General features: G+C 43.8%; 1 protein-coding gene across 6 annotated transcripts in view; it reads right to left on the bottom strand.

The window, feature by feature from the left end:
* LOC149152008 (propionyl-CoA carboxylase) overlaps positions 1-25,144 on the bottom strand; it is a 522,038-nt gene extending 496,894 nt beyond the window's left edge. Inside the window, exons 1-3 of one of the 6 annotated variants that reach the window (XM_089439613.1) lie at positions 24,886-25,141; positions 24,516-24,805; positions 10,821-11,022 (exon numbers count right to left, since the gene is read on the bottom strand). In XM_089439613.1, the coding sequence (XP_089295739.1) occupies positions 10,821-10,857 (37 nt within the window). In that variant the 5' untranslated portion in view covers positions 10,858-11,022; positions 24,516-24,805; positions 24,886-25,141. Of the gene's footprint in view, positions 1-10,764; positions 11,023-24,515; positions 24,806-24,885 lie in introns of those variants that run through there. The other 5 variants (XM_089439612.1, XM_089439615.1, XM_089439611.1 and 2 more) reach the window with 5 other exon arrangements.
* Between the last annotated feature and the right edge of the window lie 1,386 nt (positions 25,145-26,530).

The raw sequence follows: 26,530 nt of genomic DNA, 5'->3' as shown, positions 1-26,530 counted from the left end.
CTTGGAGATTGAGCAAGGGATCAGCCCTTGCATATTGGAGGATTTTGGCAGAGTCTCGGGTAGAGTGTTCGAGGATTCTCTTCAGGGGCAGCGCAGAGCCTTGAGGGATAGCGTAGATCCTTATGGGGGTGATTTTCAGGGGTTAGCTATTTTAGGAAAAGCTTTCTAAGCTTTTTTGGGTTTATTGAGCAGAGGTTGATTCCAGAGTTTCAGCGTTTTCTAAGGGGGAGAACAGCCCCAAATCCTCACTTGATTCCAGCAGTAGCAGCAGCACAGCAGTTCTCCGACAGCTTGGATGCAGTTCAGAGAGAGGACATTTCCTTACCATTCTGAGTGTATTTCTTCACTTGCCTTGTGCAAGTCGAGGTGCTATCTTTCTGATCACCTCTTGTACTCTTTCCATTACTTAGTATAATAAAATGGCTTAGCATTTCTCGAATATCTGCTTATATTCCATGTATACATTATTGTATGTTGCACTACTGTTATTTTTTTTATCTCTTTGAGCTCCCCGACTATTATACCACTTGTGTGTTTTTCTCCTATACTCTTAGACAGAGTCTGGAAAGGGCCAGGTAGCCTCCAAATCTCGTCCTCTTTTCAAAGGCGACATATCTGGTAAACCCCCTCCTAGTCCATCTCTGGTTGGAGTTTGCTTGTGTTTGAGGGATACCCCTGATAAGGGATATTACAGTGGTATCAAAGCATAGATCTGGCTCAGCCTGTGGAGTTAGTAGTCTATGACACCGAGGGAGAAGCTCTACATCTGTTACAGAGGTAGGAAATACAGAGATATTGAGCGTAGGTTGGAGAACACCTACGGAGAGGGAGACTGTGTTGGGGTGGTGGACACAAAACAGGAGGAACCTGTGGTGAACAAAGAACAGGAGAAGCCTGTGGTGGACGCAAAGCAGGAGAATCCGATGGCAGATGAGGACGGGAAGAGATTTGCGGACATGCTCCTCAAATCAGTGCAGGATCTGTCAAGGCAGATCGAGATGATGGGGCAGAGATTCACAGCGGTGAAGGCTAGACAGCGTGAGAACCCACGGGTTTTCCAGGTTGGTGAGGGATCGAGTACATCCCACCATTTGCCAGAGGAGGGTGCCACTCAACGTGATACTACTCAGCAAATGGCCTCACATGCCCCTACACGCTCTACCATGCCCACTTTCCTAGGTGCAAACACGGGGGCTGGAGCCCAGCAGGAGGCAGAGCCCGGTCATATGGGCGATTATTTTGCAGAGTACCAGGCCTATGGGCAGGAGTTCAGGGATGCTCTCTCATTCAGAGACTTTGTTCAGCTCCAGCGAGATAGTAGACCCCACAACCATCACAGAGGATACCGGCATTATCATGATGGAGACACCCACTGCACAGTTAATAGATTCCACTTACCTGCATTTGATGGCTCATCAAACAATTCGGCAAAGTCTTGGGTGGAGAAACTGGACATATATTTCCAGCTTAACCAGATGTCAGAGACAGAGGCCATCAAGGTGGCGACATTACATTTGGATGGTCAGGCCCAGGGTTGGTGGTTCCATGGGATGGTTACACTCGAACACTCCACAGTGACGACATATGTCGAGTTCACCAGGAGATTGATAGAGAGGTTTGACCGGGGGGATCCGGAACAACACTTTGTTGAGCTGACGAGGTTCAAACAGACTGGGAACCTAGAGATCTACATTGCAGACTTCTTGAGGGTTTCAATGATGGTGCTAGATCTACCCGTGGCATGGAGGATCTACATGTTTGTTGAGGGGTTAGCAGAGCCACTTCGGGGTCTAGTCAAATCCACTAGACCAGCCACACTCCAGGATGCTATTAGCAGGACCCGGGTCTTACAAGATGCCTTACCTAGGACCCGGACATCTCACCCCCAGAAATAGGCTTTCCAGCCTAAGGGGAAGGATGTGAGGATTCCGCCTCCAAAGGGGAATCCAGGACAAGCACAGATTGATGATGATGTCAGGAGGGAGCTGAAGAAGAAGCGGTTGTGCTTTACCTGTCAGGAGCCGTGGGCACCGGGACATAGATGTGCTGCTGGCAAAGCACATTTTATTGAGGTCTTCTCCGAGAGCAGCAGGGAAGAAGATGAGGAGGATGATGTGGAGGCAGGAGATAGTCATGTCGCGCAGGATCCTTTGCCACCTCCACCACCACCAGCAAGTAGTGCAGCTTTTGCACCTACCGGAGGGGCCCTTGCAGCATTGCGAGGAATTCTCAAGTATTTGACGATGCGCGTACGGGGGGCAGTACGTGGCCAGCGAGTATCAATTTTGGTTGACAGTGGGGCAACCCACAACTTCATCGATGCACAGATGGTTGAGCGGAGAGGTATACAGACAAAGAGCTTCGATGGCTTTTCAGTTTTGGTCCCAGGAGATCAGACCATGGTGTGTGCTCATTATGTCCCAGAGTTATCAGTGATGATGGGCACCTACACACTGACTAACCACTTTTTCGTGGTCAATATTCCGAACACCAACATGATACTGGGTGTTCAGTGGCTTATTACTCTAGGGAAGGTCACAACAGATTGGAAGGCCCTAGAGATGGAGTGGGATGATGAGAAGACAGGGAGGCATGAGAAGATACGGGGACAGCACACATATCCGCCTCAGACTGTTTCGGCTCATCGGATGGAGGCAGTCTTCCGGAAGGGAGACATAGAGTGGGCAGTGGACCTGCGTGCATCAGAGGCAAGGACTACAGGGCAAACGGTGCACCCAGAGATATAGTCCATCTTTGACCAGTATGCCACAGTGTTTGGGGAGATTTTGCCGGGACAACCACCGGACCGGGGGTTTGAGTACACCATTGAGCTTGAGCAGGTCATACAAGCAGTGATTATTAGCCCCTATAGGCATCCCAAGGCCTATCGGGATGAGATTGAGCGGGCCATTCAGGAGTTGCTGGCTCTTGGGGACATTCGGTCGAGCATGAGTCCTTTTGCTTCTTCCGTGGTGTTGGTGAAGAAGAAGGACGGCACATTGAGGATGTGCATTGACTACAGGGCCTTGAACAACAAGACCTTGAAGAACAGGTACCCCATACCAAGGATCGATGAGTTGATGGATGAGTTGAGACGAGCACAGTTCTTCTCAAAGATTGATTTGAGATCTGGGTACCATCAGATTCGCGTGAGGGAGCAGGACATTCCCAAGACCGCCTTCAGGTGTCACAATGGGCACTTTGAGTTTTTGGTGATGCCCTTCGGGCTAACCAACGCCCTAGCTACATTCCAGTCCTGCATGAATCACATCTTCCGCAGTCACTTAAGGAAGTTTGTGTTGGTGTTCTTTGATGATATTCTCATTTACAGCAGGACTTGGGAGAAGCATCTCCAGCACATTGAGACAGTGTTGCACATCTTGGAGGAGCAGCAGTTCTATGCCAAGCTCTCCAAGCGTGAGTTTGGGTTGACGGAGATGTTGTACTTGGGACACATCATAGGGGTGGATGGAGTGAGAGTCCGCGAGGAGAAGATCAGGGCCATCAGAGATTGGCCGGAGCCAAGGAACATGACAAAACTTCGGGGATTCATTGGCATTTGTACTTACTACCAGAAGTTCATCAAGAGTTTCTCACAGCTTGCTGCACCCCTGACAGATTTGACGAGGAAGGGGCATTCAGTTGGTCGAATACAACGCAGCGAGCCTTTGGCAGGCTCAAGGAGGTTATGAGCAGCTGCCCAGTGCTTGCATTGCCAAATTTTTTGCAGCCATTTGTTTTGGAGTGTGATGCATTAGGAGAGGGGATCGACGCAGTGTTGATGCAGGGAGGTCACCCTATAGCCTTTGAGAGCCGGAAGCTCCTTCCGCATGAGAGGTTGTATTCTATATACGACAAGGAGATGCTGGCCATTATGCATGCATTGGCCAAATTCCGACAGTATTTAGTGGGTAATAGATTCAAGGTGAGGACTGATCACAATAGCCTCAGGTTTTTTTTTGAGCAGAAACAGCTACAGGAGAGGCAGCAGAAGTGGATTAGTAAGATCCAAGCGTATGACTTTGACATTGAGTATGTTAAGGGTAAGAACAACGTGGTAGCAAATGCCCTTTCACGTAGACCAGCCACGTTGTCTCTTAAGAGCTTGGACACAAACTAGAGGGCTCGACTCTTAGTAGAGTACTCCAAGGACAGATTTGCATGTGAGGTTCTGGATGGGCAGGTGGTAGATGACAGGTACAGGGTAGTCGATGAGATCATCTACTATAGGGACTGGGTCTTCTTGACTAAAGGATCTCAGCTCAAGAAGAAGATACTTCAGGCATCACATGATTCACCATTGGCCGGCCATCAGGGGTTTACCAAAACCTACAGGGCCATTAGAGAGAGGTTCTCATGGAAGGGCCTCAAGGAGGACGTACTCCAGCATATCCGGGAGTGCGATATTTGCTAGAGGAACAAGGGGGAGATGAGCCATCCCGCAGGATTATTGTAGCCTCTTCCCATTCCGGAGGGGAAATGGGAGTGTATTTCGATGGACTTCATCACAAGGTTGCCCATGGTGCACGGCAAGGATTGTATCTTTGTCATCGTTGATTGGCTAACAAAGTATGCACACTTTTTCACCATATCCGCACACTACACAACAGCGCAGGTGCTCGAGTTGTTCTTCAGAGAGGTCTTCAGGCTACATGGTCGTCCTAAGACCATCATCAGTGACAAGGACAGTCGTTTCATGGGCGGGTTTTGGCAGGAGCTTTTCCGGTTGGTGGGGACGGAGTTGACACCGAGTACCAGTTATCACCCACAGACGGACGGGCAGACAGAGATAGTTAACAAGTGGTTGGAGGGCTACTTGCGTAACTATGTCAGTGGGCAGCAGCGAGCATGGCTGAAGTGGCTGCATCTGGGGGAGTACTGCTACAACACTACACATCACATGTCCATTGGTATGTCACCATTCTATGCTTTGTATGGATATCATCCTTTATCTTTTGTTGACGTGATGTTTGGTGCTAGCAAGGCTCCAAGAGCCAAAATTTGGATCCAAGAGAGTCAGGATATCCTCCGAGCTCTCAAGGATAATATGGCTACGGCGCAGAACCAGCAGAAGCTATATGTTGACAGGGATCGGGTGGAGAGACAGTTTGAGGTAGGGGACTTGTTCTACCTACAATTACAACCATACCGACAGTCGTCACTGAAGCAGAAGGGAGCTGAGAAGCTCAAGCCCCGCTTTTATGGGCCATATAGGGTGATACGCAGGATTGGACAGGTTGCATATGAATTGGAGCTGCCCCAAGGCAGCAAGATTCATAACGTTTTTCATGTATCATGCCTGAAGAAGGCATTGGGGCAGCAGGTGACAGTGACAGATGAGCTACCACCCACGGATGATGAGGGGCATTTGGTGTTGCAGCCAGAGGCTATTATTGATACCAGGGAGAGGCAGCTGTGGAGCAGGACGGTCCAGGAATTCTTGGTGAGGTGGAAGAATTTACTGGATGAGGATGCCACTTGGGAGAGTGAGAAAATTTTGCAGCATCCATCACTTCAGTTGCTTGAGGACAAGCAACATTTTGTCGGGGGAGACTATAATATTCCTAATTAGCCATGGCTAATTGGAATATTCGATTTTGCTCAATTTTGCCTTCTATAGTTATTTATAAATAAAAAGGTGAGGAAAGGGGGACATAACTCACTTTTTGAATAAAGTCACTCCCTAGTAGCACAACGTTGTAACTTAAAAGGGGAGCCAAGGGGGCCAAAGGACCACGTAGAGAAGGGGGCCCACGTAGACACTTGGAGGGACTGCGCAGATGGAGAAGGAGCATGTGGCAAGAGAGAGGCTACGTTGGAGGAGGTGGGCCTTAGGGTTTTGAGAGAGGCCAACGCTATAAAGGAGAGAGGAGCCTCCTCATTTGGGCATGGGATTATGTTGCATTTGAGCTAGTCACTTCGACTTAGAGCACGCTGGCTATTTAGCCTGTCTGCAGCACTGTTTAGTGCATCAAGTGTCTCCGTTCGGAGATCTCACCCTTAGCCCCGGGGGACTTCAAGCGCATGCTCGGGCAAGGTAGTTTCATCAGTATTTTGCAGGAGGAGCGATCTCTGGAGTTGAGGAGGAACTGAGCATTTGATGACTGCGCAGTCTTGAGAGGGGAGGACGCAGTTTCTTTTGGTAGGAGCTCCAGATTGGGTTTATGTGGAGGATTTGAGCTTGGAGATTGAGTAAGGGATGAGCCCTTGCATATTGGAGGATTTTGGCATAATCTCGGGTAGAGTGTTGGAGGATTCTCTTCAGGGGCAGCGCAGAGCCTTGAGGGATAGCGTAGATCCTTAAGGGGGTGATTTTCGGGGGTTAGCTATTTTAAGAAAAGCTTTCTGGGCTTTTCTGGGTTTATTGAGCAGAGGTTGATTCCAGAGTTTCAGCGTTTTTTGAGGGGGGAACAGCCCCAAATCCTCACTTGATTCCAGCAGTAGCAGCAGCACAGCAGTTCTCCGACAGCTTGGACGCAGTTCAGAGAGAGGCCATTCCCTTACCATTCTGAGTGTATTTCTTCACTTGCCTTGTGCAAGTCGAGGTGTTATATTTCTGATCACCTCTTGTACTCTTTCCATTATTCAGTATGATAAAATGGCTTAGCATTTCTCGAGTATCTGCTTATATTCCATGTATACATTATTGTATGTTGCACTACTGTTATTTTTTTTATCTCTTTGAGCTCCCCGGCTACTATACCACTTGTGTGTTTTTCTCCTATACACTTAGACAGAGTCTAGAAAGGGTCAGGTAGCCTCCAGATCTCGTCCTCTTTTCAGAGGCGACATATCTGGTAAACGCCCTCCCAATCCATCTCTGGTTGGAGTTTGCTTTTGTTTGAGGGATACCCTTGATAAGGGATATTACACCTGGGCACCAGGCCATCCGTGCACTGCTGGCAAAGCACATTATATTGAGGTCTTTTCAAACAGTGACCAGGAGGATGAAATGGAGCAGAAGTGTAGTATGGGAGACGGTGAGAGTCCGGCAGATAGGGGGCCACCACCACCACCTCCACAGGGAGGGGCATCCTTTGCCCCATCCGGGGGAGTCCTTGCTTCTTTATGCGGGGTCCCCAAATTCTTGACATTGAGGATCAGAGGCACTATACAGGGGCAATGGGTGTCAGTCTTAGTTGACAATGGGGCTGCCCACAACTTCATAGATGCCCAGTTGGTTTAGAGGAGGGGCCTCACCACGACCAAGTTTGAGGGCTTTTCAGTCTTGGTACCAGGTGACCATACCATGCAGTGCACTCGGTATGTGCCTACTTTGACAGTAGTTATGGGGAACTACTCTATGACGGACCATTTCTTTGTGGTCGATGTGCCAGACACCAACCTGGTGATGGGTGTACAGTGGTTGTACTCCCTTGGGCGGGTTACTAATGATTGGAAGAAATTGGAGATGGAGTTCACTGGGTTGGACGACAAATCAATGGTCCTTAGAGGCATGCATTCATATCCACCCCAGACAGTCTCAGCGCAGAGGATGGAGGCATATCTACGACACAATATCGTCTCTTGTCATCCTTACTGTCATTAGTTCATTCCTGAGGCTAGCTATCTGACCAATGTTCTTGATGGTGAATAATTTGGAAAGAGCTTCATACATTTCTTGAGCAGAGTCTATGTTGGATATGTATGGAATTAAGTTGTCCTTTACTCCATTTACTATCAAATTCATGGCCAAGATTTCGGTTTCTCTGAACTTCTCCTTTCTCTACTTCATCTGTAGACTTCTTGATTTTTCCTTTAACAAGGTCCAAAACTTTGTGCTTAGCGAGGATAAGATCTATCCTCTTTTTCCATGTCCTATAGTGGGAGGCTCCTTCTAGCTTGTTTTCTCCCTTTATTGTAGTTAACATAGTTCCTATAGATAGTAGTCTCCTTGTATAGTTCTTTTTCTTAGTGACTTTCCGTTGATCCCCTTTTCCTCAATAGATCTTCAAACTACCTTTTTCTTCCTTCTTCACCTTAGCTTTGATACCATGTTAAAAAATCGTAAAGGCAGAAAGATTTCTTATGTTGATAATTACTTGTGATATCTTTGTATTCTTATTAGCTTTCTTATGTTCTTCTTTTATCTTTTATTTCATCAAGCAATCATCAAGACAAAACACAATGATCAATGAACCAGATGTAGGCACTCAGCCAGGGCTCAAACCCCTCTATAGGTGAAAACCCAGTCAAACTCTTCCGCTAGCAAATTCAAGTTGAGATAGGCCAATACCCTAGACCAACAGACCTTCCTCCTCCACCAAGTCAACCTTCCAACATGATTCAGCAACCTTCAATAGTCTCTTCTTGTCCAGCAGTGACAGCCCAGCAACAACCCAGAATTTCAGCCCCCAGCAACTACAGAATTTCGGCCTAGCTAAAGTACTACAACTTCAGCCCTTCCAGCAACTCAACAGCTTCACACGTGTGAGAGACAGAGAGAGAGAATTCTGACTTCTTGTGCTTGATAGAGACCTCATTCTCCTTCAGTATCCCTTTCCACCTTCTTCCTTGAATTTTGCACTTTTACTACCCCCAATAACTGCAGATCGAACTTGGTGAGTGAGTGCTCCAAATGAGGTCAAGTTGTTTCCTTTATATAGGAGATTCTACCCTCAATTAGGCCGACTTGGTGGAGGAGGCTTAATTGACCTATTTTACATTAAAATAGATTTCTTTCTTGAAAAATGAAGCCCAAGAAGGGTCTTTTACATTATGACATGGACAAGGACACTTGACATAAACCCTAGAACCCTACAATGGAAGCTTTGACCTATAAACCATTGACCCAAGCATGAAACCCATGCTTTAATAAATCAATTTCTATAATAATAAAATTTATTTTTCTTTCTTTTGACAAATACATTACATCATGACCCAAATACAATTATGAAGACCGACACTAGTTACATTCTTCAACAACGGGTTTATTGTATAAATGTCGCTAGCATGATGAAAAAAACTATGTAACAGACCTAGGATGTTGAGACTCAATCAACAAGTGAGTACACCTTGGAGTGTTTTTTCACTTGGTTAATTATTCCCACTTTTCAGCGGCGAACAATTTTCTAAGTTTTTTCACTCACTGCATACCCTAAAGCCAGGGTGACGGCTTGAAGATCGTGTCTCAAGTCCATATTAGTGTCTAGGATCAATGTATATTACCATGTTAGGTCATCTCTGAAATTTCGTGAATTTGACTAGCTCTAAGTAGGATTTTTTTAATTATTAAAAAAATCTAACAAAATGGGATTTTTTATTTAATTTCTATGTAATGATGTAAATAAGTGGCCTTGGGAAATGTATGGGGCATGTGACTACTCGAAATTCATCCTCAAAGGCCCAGCATTATCCTAGGACCCACTTTGACGTCCAAAAAATGACTTATAGTCCCTCAAAAGCCAATTTTTCTAATATTAGTGTCAAAAACGAGGAAAAATTCAAAAAATGAATAATTGGAAAAAATTATTCAAAGAAGTGACATGGCAATTTCAGTGAAGGTCAAAGATGATGTAGCAGCCACGTGGGGCCCATCAAAATAGGCACAACTAAATTATATTGTTTCCACTGTTGGCATATCCAAAAGGAAAAACTGTGACAATGGCTTTGCAGTGGATTGGGCATCTTACCTAGGAAGATAGCAATTTCTCTTTCTTGCTTGAAGCCTGTTTGGTTAATTGCTTAACCTGAAAATTAAAAACCTTTATTGCAGCCAAGTTTATTGATTAAAAAATATAAAAAATAAAGTCAAACAAGTGACATGACAATTTCAGCGAAGGTCAAAGATGATGTGGCAGCCACGCAGGGCCCACCAAAATAGGCACAACTAAATTATATTGTTTCCACTGTTGGCATATCCAGAAGGAAAAACTGTGGCAGTGGCTTTAAAAACCTTTATTGCAGCCAAGTTTATTGATTAAAAAATATAAAAAATAAAGTCAAACAAGTGACATGACAATTTCAGCGAAGGTCAAAGATGATGTGGCAGCCACGCGGGGCCCACCAAAATAGGCACAACTAAATTATATTGTTTCCACTGTTGGCATATCCAGAAGGAAAAACTGTGGCAGTGGCTTTGCAGCGGATTGGGCATCTTACCTAGGAAAATAGCAATTTCTCTTTCTTTCTTGAAGCCTGTTTGGTTCATTGCTTAACCTGAAAATTAGAAACCTTTATTGCAGCCAAGTTTATTGATAAAAAAAATCTCAACCAGATATCGCATTGTATCATGACACAGAAAAGGTAGTGATTCTTTCTTCAATTAGCCTATAAGGAACCAGTCATGCACTGATGTCAGAAGAGCCTCACTACCATTTATTTGGTTAACATGCATCAAGGATACTTGCTAAGATTCTAAAAGGTTGAAAAACAAGCTTCGAAAGTCAAAGAAACCAGGCATCTATAATTAAGCTAGGAATTTTATTGAAAATTTATATTATATTGAGAACATTTAAGGTTATGAAATATGATGTGAAATTTACAAATTCAAGGAGTAATAGTAATGTTGCTGTGTAACGATAAACAAAATGTTATTTTGGAGCCATGGTCTTATGTGACAAGTGCCCAAGATAGCATTTAGCAATCCAAGAAATCTGTGAAAGTAGCAATTACTATAGCTTGGAGATGGCATACAGTAAGAGGTATGTTGTAAAACTGCTAGGCTTATCATCTATTGTTTGAAATTATTTAAAAAACTTATTAATAAAATAGAAACATACATTACACACAATAGGAATACTAGCAGATAAGACTACTTGTCACCTTCTTATTATTTCTCATACAAAACAATTCATATAATGTGATAACAAGTGGCATACTCCGTGGATCATAGCCATGGCCACCAGACATCATCATATCATAGCGAATAGCCAATGTTCTTTCAGCCAAGCACTCAAGTACAAGGTAGTCTAAATTCGGCACTTTTTGAAGCAACTGTAATGCAGCAACAGGCCTATCACCTCCAAAACCAGCACCACATCCTATGCAAACTGTTTCCTTATGCCTGGTAGGATTTTCCCTCTGAAATAGAAAACAATATTGAATTAATAAGAGCATATTAAAGACTTGCAAGCATCATCCTCTCATGTAAAATAGCTGAACAACAAAAGGAAAACTAAACAAATCAACAGCACATTGGAGAAACTATCTGAAAGGGAAAAGATTATTGCAGCTCCAGTTTTATTGTTCTCTACATTTCAAGCCGATCTAGTGCAGAATATAATGGTTGGAACATTTGTAGAGAGTAACCCAATCTAGTGCAGAATATAATGGATCAAACATTTGTAGAGAGTAACCCAGCAATCTGATTGAGATTAAACCATAAAATTCTTGCTAACAGCTTATATCCATGCAAGGTCAGTAAAAGGACCAGCTTGTTTGTTAGAGATTCTTGTAACCACAAGATCAAGTACTCGATCCAGTTACTATAAAAAATGAGAACATACCTCCAGGCACAGTGGAAACTGATATATAAAACAATGAGCCCAATCTACAGCTGAATATGAGGTCTGGAACCAGAAATGGAAAACCAATCCACTCAGAAGTCTTAAAAGTACCAGACACATCAAAATACTTGTGTTTGATGGGATGATTGCATGTTAGCTGAGGATGGGTTTCAATCTGTCAAAACAAGGAACCAATATGAAAAAGGCACTGCTATTATCACAGATGTTTAAGACCATTTTCATTATATTGTTTTGGGCAGCATGGAATACCATCATCTATGGGCTATATAGAGGTTTTTATGGCATCATTATGAGGACACTTTAGGCCTGTTTCATGCAGAAGGTAGGGTGCCATAAGAGAGCCATTTTGATCTGGATTGGATTATCATATTATTTGTCATCTATCTCGATGCTTTAAAAATGGAAAAAATAGAGGAATTAACTTGCAAGGTCATTTTTACCTACGGGTCCATCTCAAACCTTCCGGAGGCATTTTGAGGCCTTAAATGAAGCTTTTTGGGGTCCTAAAACTCTCACTTTTGCCAAACCCATTGGCATTGCTCTACACTCAGATATCTTTCCACAGTGCAAGAATCGAGTGAAATGGAGTTCATATGCAAAAGCTATGCCTCTTGCAAATTGACCTATTGAGTTGGGTCCACCATAGTACGAGTGGATGCCATGGCAGACCCCTTTACTCATGCCTATGGGGATAGCCACATGTGGACATTGAAGAAGACTCTAGAAGGTTCAAAAATTATAACTCTAGTTGACAGTTGAGGGAGGCAATTAGAAGTTTATTTTAGTGTACATCATATAGATGACGAGCAGAAAATATCATCCTCTAGACTGAAGTTAGAGGACCATGTTATGACCTAGTGTGAAAGCCATATGGAAACACTTAGGTTGGAGGGTCATCCACCAGTCATTAAGTGGGAGGACTTCAAAATCCTCATCAAGTCCCAATTCTGTCCTCTCGAGTATGTAGAGGACTAGCGGATCCAATGGCACTACTTTAGGCAGAGGCAGGGGGAGAGTGTACAAGAGTACACCACTGAGTTTAGGAAGATCATGATCATGTTGGGTATTTCTCTGAAGAGCCAAGATGCACTCCTTAAGTAACTAGGGGGTCTACACAGCCATCTAAGAAAGCAAGTGATGTTTTTCAAGCCAAGAACAGTGGACAAGGAACGTGTACAGGCACAGTACCTAGAAATCATAAGCCAAAGAAAGGGCAGTCAAGTGGTTTGAAACAAAAAAAGCACTAGGAAGCTTCCAAGGAGGGGAAGAAGAAGTGGAAAGGGGGAAAGGATAAGAAGACGACAACAACTGCACATCAGTGCTCCTAGCAATCATTGCAACCACTGCAACATTCATAGTCACAATCAGAAGAAGTGCTGAAAAATGCATCCAAAGCTGAATCTGGAGAACCAAAATAAGGATAGAAAGAAAAAGAATCTTCTAGCCACGAATTCAACCAATTAGGTGGAAAGCATCTCTAATTTGGGCGAGAAGATACTCTATACATCAGTGCAAAAGGAGGTGAATCTAAGTAGCCTTCATCACCAAGAAGAGAAGGAAATGACCAAAATTTTCCACATTAAGATCTAGATCAAGAAGACGAAGGTAGATACCCTATTCAATAGAGGCTCACAGGGTAATCTCATAGTAGCAGATCCAGCGTTGCACGAAATGGAGACGTTTTTTGGAATCGGGGACGCGAAAGCGTCATTTCCCAAGAATCTAGAAAGCAAAGCGTCTCGGAAGCGTCTACTATATATATATATATATATATTATATTTTTTTGCATTTATGTTCAATAAAAACATCCCAAATACCAAATTAGTTGTAGAGGACATGAAAACATGCATATTTTAACATAAATCAAGATAGATATGGCATCCATGATTCCATTGTACATCAATGATTAATTATTCGAGCATCAACCATCTAGATTCTAGCAATTATAAATATACATCAAATTTTTAAGCATATCATAAAACATAAAACATTTAGAGGATAAAATCATCAAACATTCAAGTAACTTATCTAGCAAGTGAGCCACTATTAACATGAGTCATGTCCAAAATTCAAATAATAATGTTGACAAAATAGGCCACTTGGCCACCACCAAGGCTCAAGTACACATTGAACTAGGAAGAGTAAGACAAAAAAGTTCAAATTCACAACAAGAGTCTACAAGTCTAATCTATGACAAAAGTAGTAAATTGTGAATATATCTACTAATCTCTCCCCCTTCCACCACGAACAGGACATGAGCTTTGATAATTGCATTTCTTTAATACACATTAAGTTCACCCCAAAATATCATAACATTATTCAGATTTACATCATTATTCATCATCATATGCAACTATGTAGAAAGAACAATATCATCATCATCAATGCAGCGGAACATAAAGGAACAATAAAAGAAAAGAATTCACACATAGAGACACCAGGATTGGTCGGAGACCAGGGCAAAACCCACTATGGGAAAAACCCTTGCAAATTCTTCTTCTTATATTGTCATCAAATAATTCAGCAAAAGAGAGTACAATGATCCATATCTTCATCTATGCAACTAACCAGTAAAACAACTACAACATCCATGAAATGAATCCAACAATGTATATGCTCAAAACTCTGATTCTGAAGACTGTAATGAATTGTCACTGTCTACAATCAACTGCCGAACCCTACGGTCACTAAGCGAAATTTTCGGAAGACTAAGTTTTCATCTTTTGGATCTCGGTCGCACGAAGGAGGTCACATGCGAGCGACTATAACTGACCCAGTCGCTCCCTTAAGCTTGGCATGCAATCGACTGGGGTCAGATCTGGACTACGGAAACACTAAACTGTTGATTTGGGATAGCATCAGATGTGCTCTAGCCATGAAAATTGGTGGAGAGGCTAAAGCACATGAGATATCCAAGACCCAAAAATGGTTTGGGCAAATTCTAACCAATTTGGGAGATATTAAAATAATTAATATTTTTAATGGAGTTCCTATGTCTAAGCTTAGGAAAAATTAAATATTAATGGGTATTAATATAAAACTGGGTTAGAAGGTTCCAAAAGTCATGGATCAAGCCAAATCTAATCTTAGCCATTGATTAGAGATTTAATCTCGGTTGTTGATGGACCAACGAGAAAATATAAGAGGAGGCTTGAGGGTCAGTTGGAGAACACACCAGAGAGATCAGTCATTCATTTTGCTAGAGCGGGGTTTCTAAGCAAAAGTGAATCAGTGATCAGCAGCGAAGGGCAGTGAGCACGAGGCAGAAAGGCAAGGACAACACTAGGAGACCAACACAGAAGCGGAGAGAGCCAGAGCAGCAGTTAGTCCAAGCTACGCAGAGCCCAGCAGAGGCAGCGCAGAGCCTAGCAAAGGCAGCACAGAGCCTAGAGAGACTGCGTCATCCACACAGAGGGCAGAGGGAGTGACGCAGAGGCTGCGCAGTGCCTCAGAGGGTTGATGCAGAGAGTCCTAGGGCTGACGCAGGTCAGCAGGAAGGTGACGCAGAAGCCAAAAGGGCCAGCGCTGAGCTTCAATTGTGTCGGATATGGTTTCTGTGGGACAGGTTTTCTGAATACCTGTTTCTAGATATAGAGGTATTGCTGCCATATATTTTTCTCTGTCGAGTGAGCCGGTTTAGGCACCTAGTTGTACTCTGATAAACAGCATAATAATATAACCCTCTAAATAGCTGCACCAGTTTTCCAGCATTGGGTTTTTTCGGGGACATTGGTCCAAAATTAACGGTGTCACTCGTGTGCTTGTTTTCTTTCAGTTGATGATCTGTAGATGTTGATATTGTACTTGTGTTTATTTTCAGTATTTACATGGTAAATAACTTGTTAAGTAATTAAACAAGTAGGAAGAAATAAACCAGATAGTGCAAAAAGAATTTCTAACGAGTTAAACTTAGAAATTCCAACATGGTATCAGAGCGTGGTTGCAGATCACAGGAAAACTGAAGGCACCAGCGTAGCAGATCATTTGCAGCAAATTCAGTTGTCCCGGGTGAAAAAGTTGATCCTTGCAGAAAGCGACAAAGGAAGAAGTGACACAGAGGGACTGTGTCATCAGTCTAGGACAAAGAGAGGCAGCGCAAAGGCTAAGGCGGGCAGAAACAGGCTCACGCAGAGGCCAGGTGGGCTGACGCAATTGTAAGGGAGCTGTTTTGCTGGTGCCGGGATTGCGTAGAGCCAAGAGGCTCAATCCTTTAGTTGCTAGGGCATAAGAGGTTGTGGGTAGTTTGCAAAGCGAAGTTGGTGGGGTATTGTGGTTAGAGCAGTACCTAACAGGGCAAGACCAAGGTAGAGGGAGTTGTTGCCGAGGCGAATTTCTAGCCAAGGAATCTGGATGAGTGTTGTAGTTGCACAGACGATCGAAGAGGAGCAACTTGACAGTTCGCAGAAGGATTTCCAGGAGGGAAATCGGGACTCAAAGGGAGTCCAGAAGAGAACTTCCAGACGGGAAGTAGAGAGACTCAGCAGGAGTTGAACCGAGAACTTCCAGGTGGGAAGTAGAGAGACTCGAAAGGGTCGAACCAAGAACTTCCAGACGGGAAGTAGAGAGACTCAACAGGAGTCAAACCGAGAACTTCCAAGCGAGAAGTAGAGAGACTCCGAGGAGTAGACAAAAGAGCAGTGAGATGGCCGTGAATGCGCTGAGAGATCAGGACAGGCTGGACGGAACGTCCAATTTTGTGGTCTGGAAGGCCAAGATCTTGTCCATTCTAGATAGACATCGTATCAAGGGCTTCGCCTTGAGAGTGATGGCTATCCCAGTTGACCCGGTAGCTAATGAAAGGTACGATGAGGCAATGGCCAAGGCAAAGTGCATCATCCTTGATGGGGTCAAGGATCATGTGGTACCACATATTGCCGAGAAGGAAACGGCAAAGGAGATGTGCAACACTTTGAAGACATTGTACTAGCATACTTCTGTGCATAGGAAGATGCTCCTGGAGAATCAGCTAAGGTCATAGCTGATGCAAAAGGGAGAGCAGATAAATGTCTTCCCTCGGTCAGTTGAAGGAGATCCGTGACCAGCTAACTTCTATAGGGGTCACACCGAATCAGGAATTGATGGTGATGACCGCACTTAATGCAGTTTCTGAGGATTGGGAGACATTTGTCCAAAGCATACTGGCAGGACGACTCTTCCGGATTGGGAAGAACTGTGGGTGGCTCTTCGTCAAGAAGAGATCAAACGGCTGACAAAGAGGGGAGTAGCGGCAAAGGGGCCAAGATCAAGAAGGAAGAGGAAGAGGATGCGGCTCTAACATCTGTGGAAAGCAGGAGAAGAGGAAGAAGAAGGACCTCTCCAAGGTCAAGTGCTTCCATTGTGGGGAACTGGGGCACTATGCGAACCGGTGTCTGAGGAAGAAGAGTAAGGTAGAGGCTTTTGACTTGAAGGCAACGCCAGCGAGGGTGGAGAAAGAAGTCGAGGAGGATGACGATTGTGCCATGAGTGCTCATGCGCCACTTAAGAAGAAGTGGGGAGACATCGAGTTGTAGTCAAGAGGACTACAGGCGATGAGGGGCAGGATCCTTGAGGTACCCAACCTCGTGGATTATACCTTGCTACGGGAGCCCCGAAGAGGAGTAGCAGGACTAGCGGATGTAGGTAGAGATGGATGCGAATAAAGCAGCAAAGAGTGCTATAGTGCAGGAGTCCCCAAACAACGCGAGGCTAGTAGTCTACAATAGTGCGAGAGGCACGGGAGTGTTGCACTAGTGCAAGCTGGCACAGAGAGGTGTGCAACAGTGCGAGATGCAGGGAGTTGTTGCAGCAGCGTAGAGGTCAGTAGAGGGAGCACTCATTAGCGATAAAGGGAGCTTCAGCATCGGGAGTGTTTCTAGCCTTATCGGGATGTTAGATGTTGGGTGGATCAGTTACTTACATCTAAGTAATTGAGATGCAGTGCAGTAGCAGTATGCAATAGCACGATGCAGCATGATGAGAGGGGATGCAATGCAGATGCAGTGTTGGGAGGATGGACCAACAGCGGCACGAATGAAGAGGGAGTTGTCATACGGATGTAGCAGTGGCAGTGGCAGGGCCATGGGCAGCAGTACAAGATGTAGCAATGCAGAGGATGTTGGGTGGGGAGGCCTAGCATCAGCATAGGTACCGGTGCCAGATGATCAGGGTGATGCTCAATGTGGAGTATTAATAGAGCACAATCCTCGCTAAGAGGGAGTGTTGATTTGGGGTAGCATCGGATGTGCTCTAGCCATGAAAACTGGTGGAGAGGCTAAAGCGTATGAGATCTCCAAGACCTGGAAATGGTTTGGGTAGATTCTAACCGGTTTGGGAGATATTAAAATAATTAATATTTTTAAAAGAGTTCCTAAGTCTAAACTTAGGAAAAATAAAATATTAATGGGTATTAATATAAAACTGGGTTAGAAGGTTCCAAAAGTCATGGATCAAGCCAAATCTAATCTTAGTCGTTGATTAGAGATTTAATCTCGACCGTTGATAGACCAACGAGAAAAGTATAAGAGGAGGCTTGAGGGTCAATTGGAGAACACACCAGAGTGATCAGTGATTCATTTTGCTAGAGCGAGGTTGCTAAGCAAAAGTGAATCAGTGATCAGCAGCGAGGGGCAGTGAGTATGAGGCAGAGAGGCAGGGACAATACTGGGAGACCAGCACAGAAGCGGAGAGAGCCAGAGCAACAGTCAGTCCAGGCTACGTAGAGCCCAGCAGAGGCAGCGCAGAGCCCAGAGAGACTGCGTCATCCACGCAGAGGGCAGAGGGAGTGACGCAGAGGCTCCCAGAGGTTGCACAGTGCCTCAAAGGGCTGACGCAGAGGCCAAAAGGGTCAACACTGAGCTTCAGTTGTACCAGAGAGGGTTTTTGTGGGACAGGTTTTCTGAATACCTGTTCCAGATATAGAGGTATTGTTGCCGTATATTTTTCTCTATCGAGTGAGCCAGTTTAGGCACCCAGTTGTACTCTGATAAACTGCATAATAATATAACCCTCTGAATAGCTGCACCGGTTTTCCCACATTGGGTTTTTCTGGGGACATTGGTCCAAAATTAACAGTGTCACTTGTGTGCTTGTTTTCTTTCAATTGATGATCTGTAGATGTTGATACTATACTTGTGTTTATTTTCAGTATTTACATGGTAAATAACTTGTTAAGTAATTAAACAAGTAGGAAGAAATAAATCAGATAGTACAGGAAGAATTTCTAACGGGTTAAACTTAGAAATTCCAACATGGTATCAGAGCGTGGTTGTAGATCACAGGAAAACTGAAGGCATCAGCTTAGCACAACATTTGCAGCAGATTCAGTTGTCCCGAGTGACAGAGTTGATCCTTGCAGAAAGTGACAGAGGAAGGAGTGACGCAGAGGGACTGCGTCATCAATCTGGGCCAAAGAGAGGAAGCGCAGAGGCTGAGGAGGGCAGAAACAAGCTCATGCAGAGCCACACAGAGGCCAGGTGGGCTGACGCAGTTGGCTGAGGGAGTTGTTTTGCCGTTGTCAGGCTTTCGCAGAGCCAAGAGGCTCAATCCTTCAATTGATGGGGCATAGGAGGTTGTGGGGTAGTTTGCGGAGCGAAGCTAGTGGGGTACTATGGTTAGAGCAGCACCTAACAGAGAAAGACCAAGGTAGAGGGAGTTGCTACTGAGGAGGATTTCTAGCCAAGGAATCCAGATCAGTGTTGCAGTTGCACAGACGATTGGAGAGGAGCAACTTGACAGTTGGCAAAAGGATTTCCAGGAGGGAAATCGGGACTCAGAGGGAGTCCAGAAGAGAACTTCCAGACAGGAAGTAGAGAGACTCAGCAGGAGTCGAACCGAGAACTTCCAGGTGGGAAGTAGAGAGTCTCGTCGAAGTCGAACCGAGAACTTCCAGACGGGAAGTAGACAGACTCAACAGGAGTCGAACTGAGAACTTCCAGGCGAAAAGTAGAGATACTCTGAGGAGTCGACAAAAGAGTAGCGAGGTGGCCATGAATGGGCTGAGAGATCAAGACAAGCTGGACGGGGCGTCCAACTTTGTGGTCTGGAAGGCCAGGATCTTGTCCATTCTAGACAGGCATCGTATCAAGGACTTCGCCTTGAGAGTGATGGCTATCCCAGTTGACCTGATAGCTAATGAAAGGTACGATGAGGCAATGGCCAAGGCAAAGTGCATCATCCTTGATGGGGTCAAGGATCATGTGGTACCACATATTGCCGAGAAGGAAACGGCAAAGGAGATGTGGGACACTTTGAAAACATTGTACGAGCATGCTTCCGTGCAAAGGAAGATGCTCCTGGAGAATCAACTAAGGTCATACCAGATGCAAAAGAGAGAGCAGATAGATGTCTTCCTCAGTCGGTTGACGGAGATCCGTGACTAGCTAACTTCCATAGGGGCCACGCCGAATCAGGAATTGATGGTGAGGACCGCACTTAACACAGTCTCTGAGGATTGGGAGACATTTATCCAGAGCATACTGGGCAGGATGAGTCTTTCGGATTGGGAAGAACTGTGGGTAGCTCTCCGTCAAGAAGAGATCAGACGGCTGACCAAGGCGGGGAGTAGCAGCAAAGGGTCAAGATCAAGAAGGAAGAGGAAGAGGATGCGACTCTAGCATCTGCAAGAAAGCAGAAGAAGAGGAAGAAGAAGGACCTCTCCAAGGTCAAGTGCTTCCATTGTGGGGAACTGGGTCACTATGAGAACGAGTGTCCGAGGAAGAAGAGTAAGGGAGAGGCTTCTGATTCGAAGGCAGCGCCAGCGAGGGTGGAGAAAGAAGTCAAGGAGGATGACAATTGTGCCATGAGTGCTCATGTGCCACTTGAAAAGAAGTGGGGAGACATCGAGCTGTAGTCAGGAGGACTACAGGCGATGAAGCGCAGGATCCTTGCGGTACCCAACCTCTTGGATTATACCTTGCTACGGGAGCCCCGAAGAGAAGTAGCAGAACTGGCTGATGTAGGTAGAGACGAATGCAAATGAAGCGGCAGAGAGTGCTACAGTGCAGGAGTCCCCGGACAACGCGAGGCTAGTAGGCTGCAACAGTGCGAGAGGCACGGGAGTGTTGCACTAGTGTCGGATGGCATAGAGAGGTGTGCAATGGTGCGAGATGCAGTGAGTTGTTGCAGCAACGCAGAGGTCAGTAGAGGGAGCACTTGTTAGCAGTAGAGGGAGCTTCAGCATCGGGAGTGTTTCTAGCCTGACAAGGATGTCAGAAGTTGGGCGGATCAGTTACTTACTTCTCAGTAACTGATTTGCAGTGCAATAGCATGATGCAGCATGATGAGAGGGGATGCAGTGCAGATGCAATGTTGGAAGGATGGACCAGCAGCAGCACGGATGTAGAGGGAGTTGTCGTACGGATGCAGCAGTGGCAATGGCAGGGCCATGGGTAGCAATACAGGATGCAACAGAGCAAAGGATGTTGGGCAAGGAGGCCTAGCATTAGCACAGGTATCGATGCCGGATGATCAGGGTGATGCTCAGTGTGGAGTATTACTATAGCACAATCCTTGCTAAGAGGGAGTGTTGATTTGGGGTAGCATCGGATGTGCTCTAGCCATGAAAATTAGTGGACAGGCTAAAACACATGAGATCTCCAAGACCCAGAAATGGTTCGGGCAGATTCTAACCGGTTTGGGAGATATTAAAATAATTAATATTTTTAATGGAGTTCCTAAGTCTAAACTTAGGAAAAATAAATTATTAATGGGTATTAATATAAAACTAGGTGAAAAGGTTCCAAAAGTCATGGATCAAGCCAAATCTAATCTTAGTCATTGATTAGAGATTTAATCTCGCTCGTTGATGGACCAACGAGAAAAGTATAAGAGGAGGCTTGAGGGTCAGTTGGAGAACACACCAGAGTGATCAGTCATTCATTTTGCTAGAGCGAGATTGCTAAGCAAAAGTGAATCAGTGATCAGCAACGAAGGGCAGTGAGTACGAGGCAGAGAGGTAGGGAAAATACTGGGAGACCAGCACAGAAGCGGAGAGAGCCAGAGCAGCAGTCAGTCCAGGCTACGCAGAGCCCAACAGAGGCAGTGCAGAGCGGGGAGAGACTGCGTCATCCACGCAAAGGGCAGAAGGAGTGACGCAGAGGCTGCGCAGTGCCTCAGAGGGATGACGCATAGAGTCCTAGGGCTGACGCAGGTCAGCAGGAGGCTGACGTAAAGGCCAGAAGGGCTAGCGCTGAGCTTCAATTGTGCCAGAGGGGGTTTCTGTGGGACAAGTTTTCTGAATACCTGTTTCTGGATATAGAGGTATTGTTGCCGTATATTTTTCTCTATCGGGTGAGCCGGTTTAGGCACCCAGTTTTGGTCTTGATTCTTGAATATTCAATGTTCATTGTTCATGTACAACTTACAAGCACATAAGAAAATAACTAAAGTCTAATCCTATTGATTTCCTTTGCCCCTCTTGCGAGAAAATGCCACAGCTTTCCCTTTCCCTCTAGATGTAGATGCTGGTGCTGGTGGAGTTGGCAGTGGAGTTTGCTATGCTCTAGAAGCTGAAAAACTAGAAGTAGGAGCTATAGGAGGTAGACCACGTCCTCTACTAGTCGCAGGGGTAGCCCGGGCAGGTGGTGTCACCTGGAAACATTACAATCTCCCAATCCTAAAATCCTAAAAAACTGATAAGTCTGCTGCATTTGAATGAAATCTAAAATTCTACTTTCTCCGTATGAAATCCAATGAGGCCGGAACCACTCTCAAACATCCTGAGTCATTTCATGGTAATGTTAAAAATTTAAGTAAAAGGATGAAAATGAAGATTAAGGAGAATGTCACTTTTACTTTAAGAATTTAACATTACCATGAATAGCATATCAATACTAGGGCCTAGAACGCTCAAACCCTCCTTGGCAGCAACCACATAGCTCTCCCCCTCCTTCTCTAGCAATCAGAAATGAAAATGATATGAAAAAAAACCAAAATCAGATTTTTATAGGCCATGCAGAAATTTTTTACAGTCACCGGGCAATATTTTCGATCGTCACGCGATATTTTCCGAAATATCGGCGATATTTCAGAAATCGCGCGATATTTTCAAAAGCCGAAAATATCGCGATATTTTGTCGGCGATATATCGGCTCGCCAAAAATATCGCGATATTTCCAAATATCGCCGATATCTCGGCGATATTATCAACACTGGTGTTGTTCAAGGTCCAAGTGGGGGTTAGATTAATCAGTTATCACAAATGTTGTTGGGCATTTGGCTAGTTCCTGCTGACAGGTGCCTGATTTGAATCCCCTTGGGTCAGATCCACTAGACTCTGCCGACAGGTTTGATCAGGATGCCATCCATGGACGTGGGAAACATCCCTTGGGTTTTCCTATGAGGTTTTCCTTGGAAAAAAAAAAGTGGGAGTTTGTTACAGTTTGTTACGCTTTTGTCTATGTTATCTCATGCCTTCATGGAATTTAACTGGCCCTTTTGGGGTCATAGATATGGCCATCTTACAAGAATGAAGATTCTAAAAACCTACTATGGAGAGACTCCATGAGCCAAAATGGACGAGCTGATTGGCACTTTTTCTATTTACATTATAGAATATAATTGACAATGGTGCAAGTTGGTTTAACCTCCTTAATGACACATTATAATGCCACCGATGTGCCTCGATGTCAGCAGTTATATATCCAGCCTCCATGCCCATTCGCAGCACTCTTGATCCTTGGTTGCTCACATCTCAGCCTCTCAAGCACTCCCTACTATCCTCCTCTTCTCCCAGTTGAATTAGGCCTTTCCTTTCTTCTCCCTGGTTGGTCACTTATCAACCTTTCGCATGCTCCTCACTATCCTTCCTTCCTCTAGTTGTGTCTCGCATCCTACTTGTTTCAGAGTCCTTGTCTGTGTAACATCTCTAGCAAGTGTTGATGGCAAAGAAAATTATTTAATGTGGCTCTGGAGGGAGCGAAAGGGTGTTATCAGAGATATATTGGCCACCCAATTGAGGAATTGTTTGGAGCCATACTTGTTTCTTAGTTGCAAGGAGAAGTGTATTTCTAAATGCATTGATTCCAATTGTTCCCTTGTCACATTTTCAGGTACTTACACCGTCTGTCTAGGGGATGGTTCAAGGAAGCGTGCAACCCAGAGTTCCAGTAGAGAATTCAATTCCTAATTGGGGATGCCTCAGCGGATGTAGACCATTTAGCAGATCTACAGACACCCTTTTGACTAGAGCTCCACCAACTGCACAACTTTCACCTTTTGCAACTTTGAATTGTAGCCAAATGTTGAGATGCAGACGTCCCAGGGCTTGTAGACTCCGGCACAATGTGTCAGACTGGATACATTGATGACTTTCCCCCTTCATCTTTTTGTTTACAATTGAGTGTTCGAAATATGATAATGTAATTTCTTGGTGAGTTTTTTTTTTTCAAATTTTGTCCAAATTATGGAGTGGCTTTCATGGTCAAATCCTACCTCTGACTCTTTTAGTGTTACTAGTGCTCTTATTACAACTTTAGGTGGCATTCTGCCACCATTTGTACTAACTTATTTTGATTGGTCATATTTACCTTCACATGACAATGGTGCAAGAACTGTTGAACGGGAGGAATCCAATACGAAGTAGGATAAGAGTAAAACTACTGGATTTGAGTTGTTTATAGTGGCAACTGTCCACATAAGTCATGTCGAAGTTCCTTGGTTTTCCCTGCGATAATTTACATAGAAAGGAAAAAAAGTCATGTTGAGGTTCCCAGGGCCTATAACAGGGGTTATCTCAACCCACATCGTGATTTGACTCTAAAAACCTTTACACTTCCATAATGTCCCTAACCGGTGGTTTTGCTGGTAACTCAAATCCAGGTTTAGCACCAAAATAACAAGGAAAAACAAGATCAGTATGTTAACTTGCATAAATATGGTAGACTAACTTGTACCATAATACTAGAATAATAATAAGACTTGCATTCAGATAAGACTTAATTAATAAATATGCTCCATCCATAAGCAATAATCCAATAGAGACCATAAGAGGAACAATAAAAGTCAAAAGAGTGAATGACTTGTTAACAGGGTCTGACTTAGATGGTAAAGTAGAGGTGTTCGTATTCCCACCCAAGTTCAAATGGAAGGATTGCCTTGCCATTGCCGTTCCATGTCGTTAGGACGAGGAGCAAATCCACGTTTTTTGTGGGAATAGAAATTCCACCTGCACCTTCTTATCTTAACGTGTGGTTCCATGTGACTTTAAGAATCACAAATCAACGGTTAACAAATTCCTTGACAGTAAATATTCATACGTGCTTATAATTCTACTCGGAATCTAACACGATTTATGATGAATAACTTTGTGATCTCAATTACATTGGACTTCATTTTCTTCACAGAATTGCATATTGAGCGATCTGCACAAGAAATTCCATGAACTCAATTTTCATAGTCAGTTGTAAACTCTAATAATCACTCAAAGGCTTCAAATACAAACCAGTCGGACGACACAGTCAAAGATTTTGGTGTCGGACTTGTTCTCCATCAGGCAGGTCGCAGTCTGCTACAAATTCACCAATTTAGGAAATGGCTGTAACATGAACGCTGAGACTTTTTGTCTTTGTGTTTTATTAAAATTATCTTCGGTGCTTCGAGTCTTTATTCACTTCCTTTACGAAAGCGATGGACAAAATGGTTAAACGAGGTCAGTAGCAAACCAAAGCAAATTTATATGGCAAATACATGGAAAAAATTCTACCTCGGCCTTGTTGCTAAATTGTAGAGAGGTATCAATCAAAGAAGTATCAAAATACTTAGGCATGATATTTTTTATATTCAATTTTTCATTAAAAAAATATAAAAAATAATTAAATTACAAATTTATTTTAAATATTTTTTATCTTCTAGTTTTTATTTAAAAAATAATAAAAAATAAATAAAATACAATTTTATTTTAAATTATTATTATTAATTATAAAAACAATTACTTTTAATCATGGTGTTTCAAGATGCAAGCGTTTGAAGGCAGTGGAGGGATGTTATCTCTGTCATCCACCCTTCTTGATGTTGCTATGATGTCTTTTGTCTATCTTTTTGCTTTTGGTTGACAACAAAATAACTATATGATGATGTATTTTTGTGTAGGCCTTTGTGCCTTTTTTGTAGTCATGTTCAGCACTAGTTATCAGGTCTATAGTCAGCTCAATAGTTCCCAGAGATGACAATCAAGTTCATGACTTCCAAATCTCTCGCTTATGCTCATACGAGTTAAACATCCAACTGGCTTACAAACTCTACAGCCTTCACAACTGAAAATTGGCATTGACTTTGGAGATTTACAAACCCAAGATAACCTAAGAGTCCTACCACTTTAGGTTCTCAGATGCACTCTCATGCACCTACGCGGGATTGTTGAACTCGACCTAAGATGACTCAGATCGCACAAGCCTCAGTTGTAGAGCATACACAAACTCTAGACTCACTGACTCCAAATGGAGAGAATAGACTTCTTCTTCCTTATTTATAGATCTTTGAGGGAGCATAAGCCATCTTCTCGAATTATGAAAACCTAACAAAGTACATAGGAATCATCCTAAAAGAAATCATCATAAATCATATTTTTTGTAGATTCTATCTTAAATGTGGGTCAAACCACACCAGAAGTCGGAGAAGTGCTCCGACTTTTAGAGATTTGTCCGAGAAAATCTTACACAATGGAGATTTTTAGGAATCCCATGTAACCTAAAGTAAAACACATTGGATATTTTAACTAAAAGCCCACTAGAATGACTGGCTCCACATGAGTCGCCCAGTATGACAGGATACATTATTGTTAGTCATTGATAAAGCAAACACATATGGGTTTTCCACATGAATATCCTTCTGGTATGTCAGAGTCAGAAGAATAACCTTCTGTATGGCTTATTAGAGTATTTGGTCCTAGAATATCTTCGTTCACAGGCTCCATTTTATTGTTTTGGATTGGTTAGATATTTTCTAAAAAACACCGCTCCACATCATATCCACTCATGAAAGGACAAGGATCACATGCAAATTCTCCTTGGAACAGAGATTCGACTTGAAGATTTAATACTTCTACCTCAGTCACGGTTTCCACCACTTTTTTTTTGGATTTAAAATTT

The sequence above is a fragment of the Pinus tabuliformis genome, chromosome 9 (assembly GCF_031772625.1).
Source record: "Pinus tabuliformis cultivar Carrire ecotype Pingquan chromosome 9, CPIR1, whole genome shotgun sequence".
Taxonomy (NCBI): Eukaryota; Viridiplantae; Streptophyta; class Pinopsida; order Pinales; family Pinaceae; genus Pinus; species Pinus tabuliformis.
The sequence above is the reverse complement of the archived record's forward strand: the minus strand, read 5'-3'. Positions and strand labels throughout refer to the sequence as shown.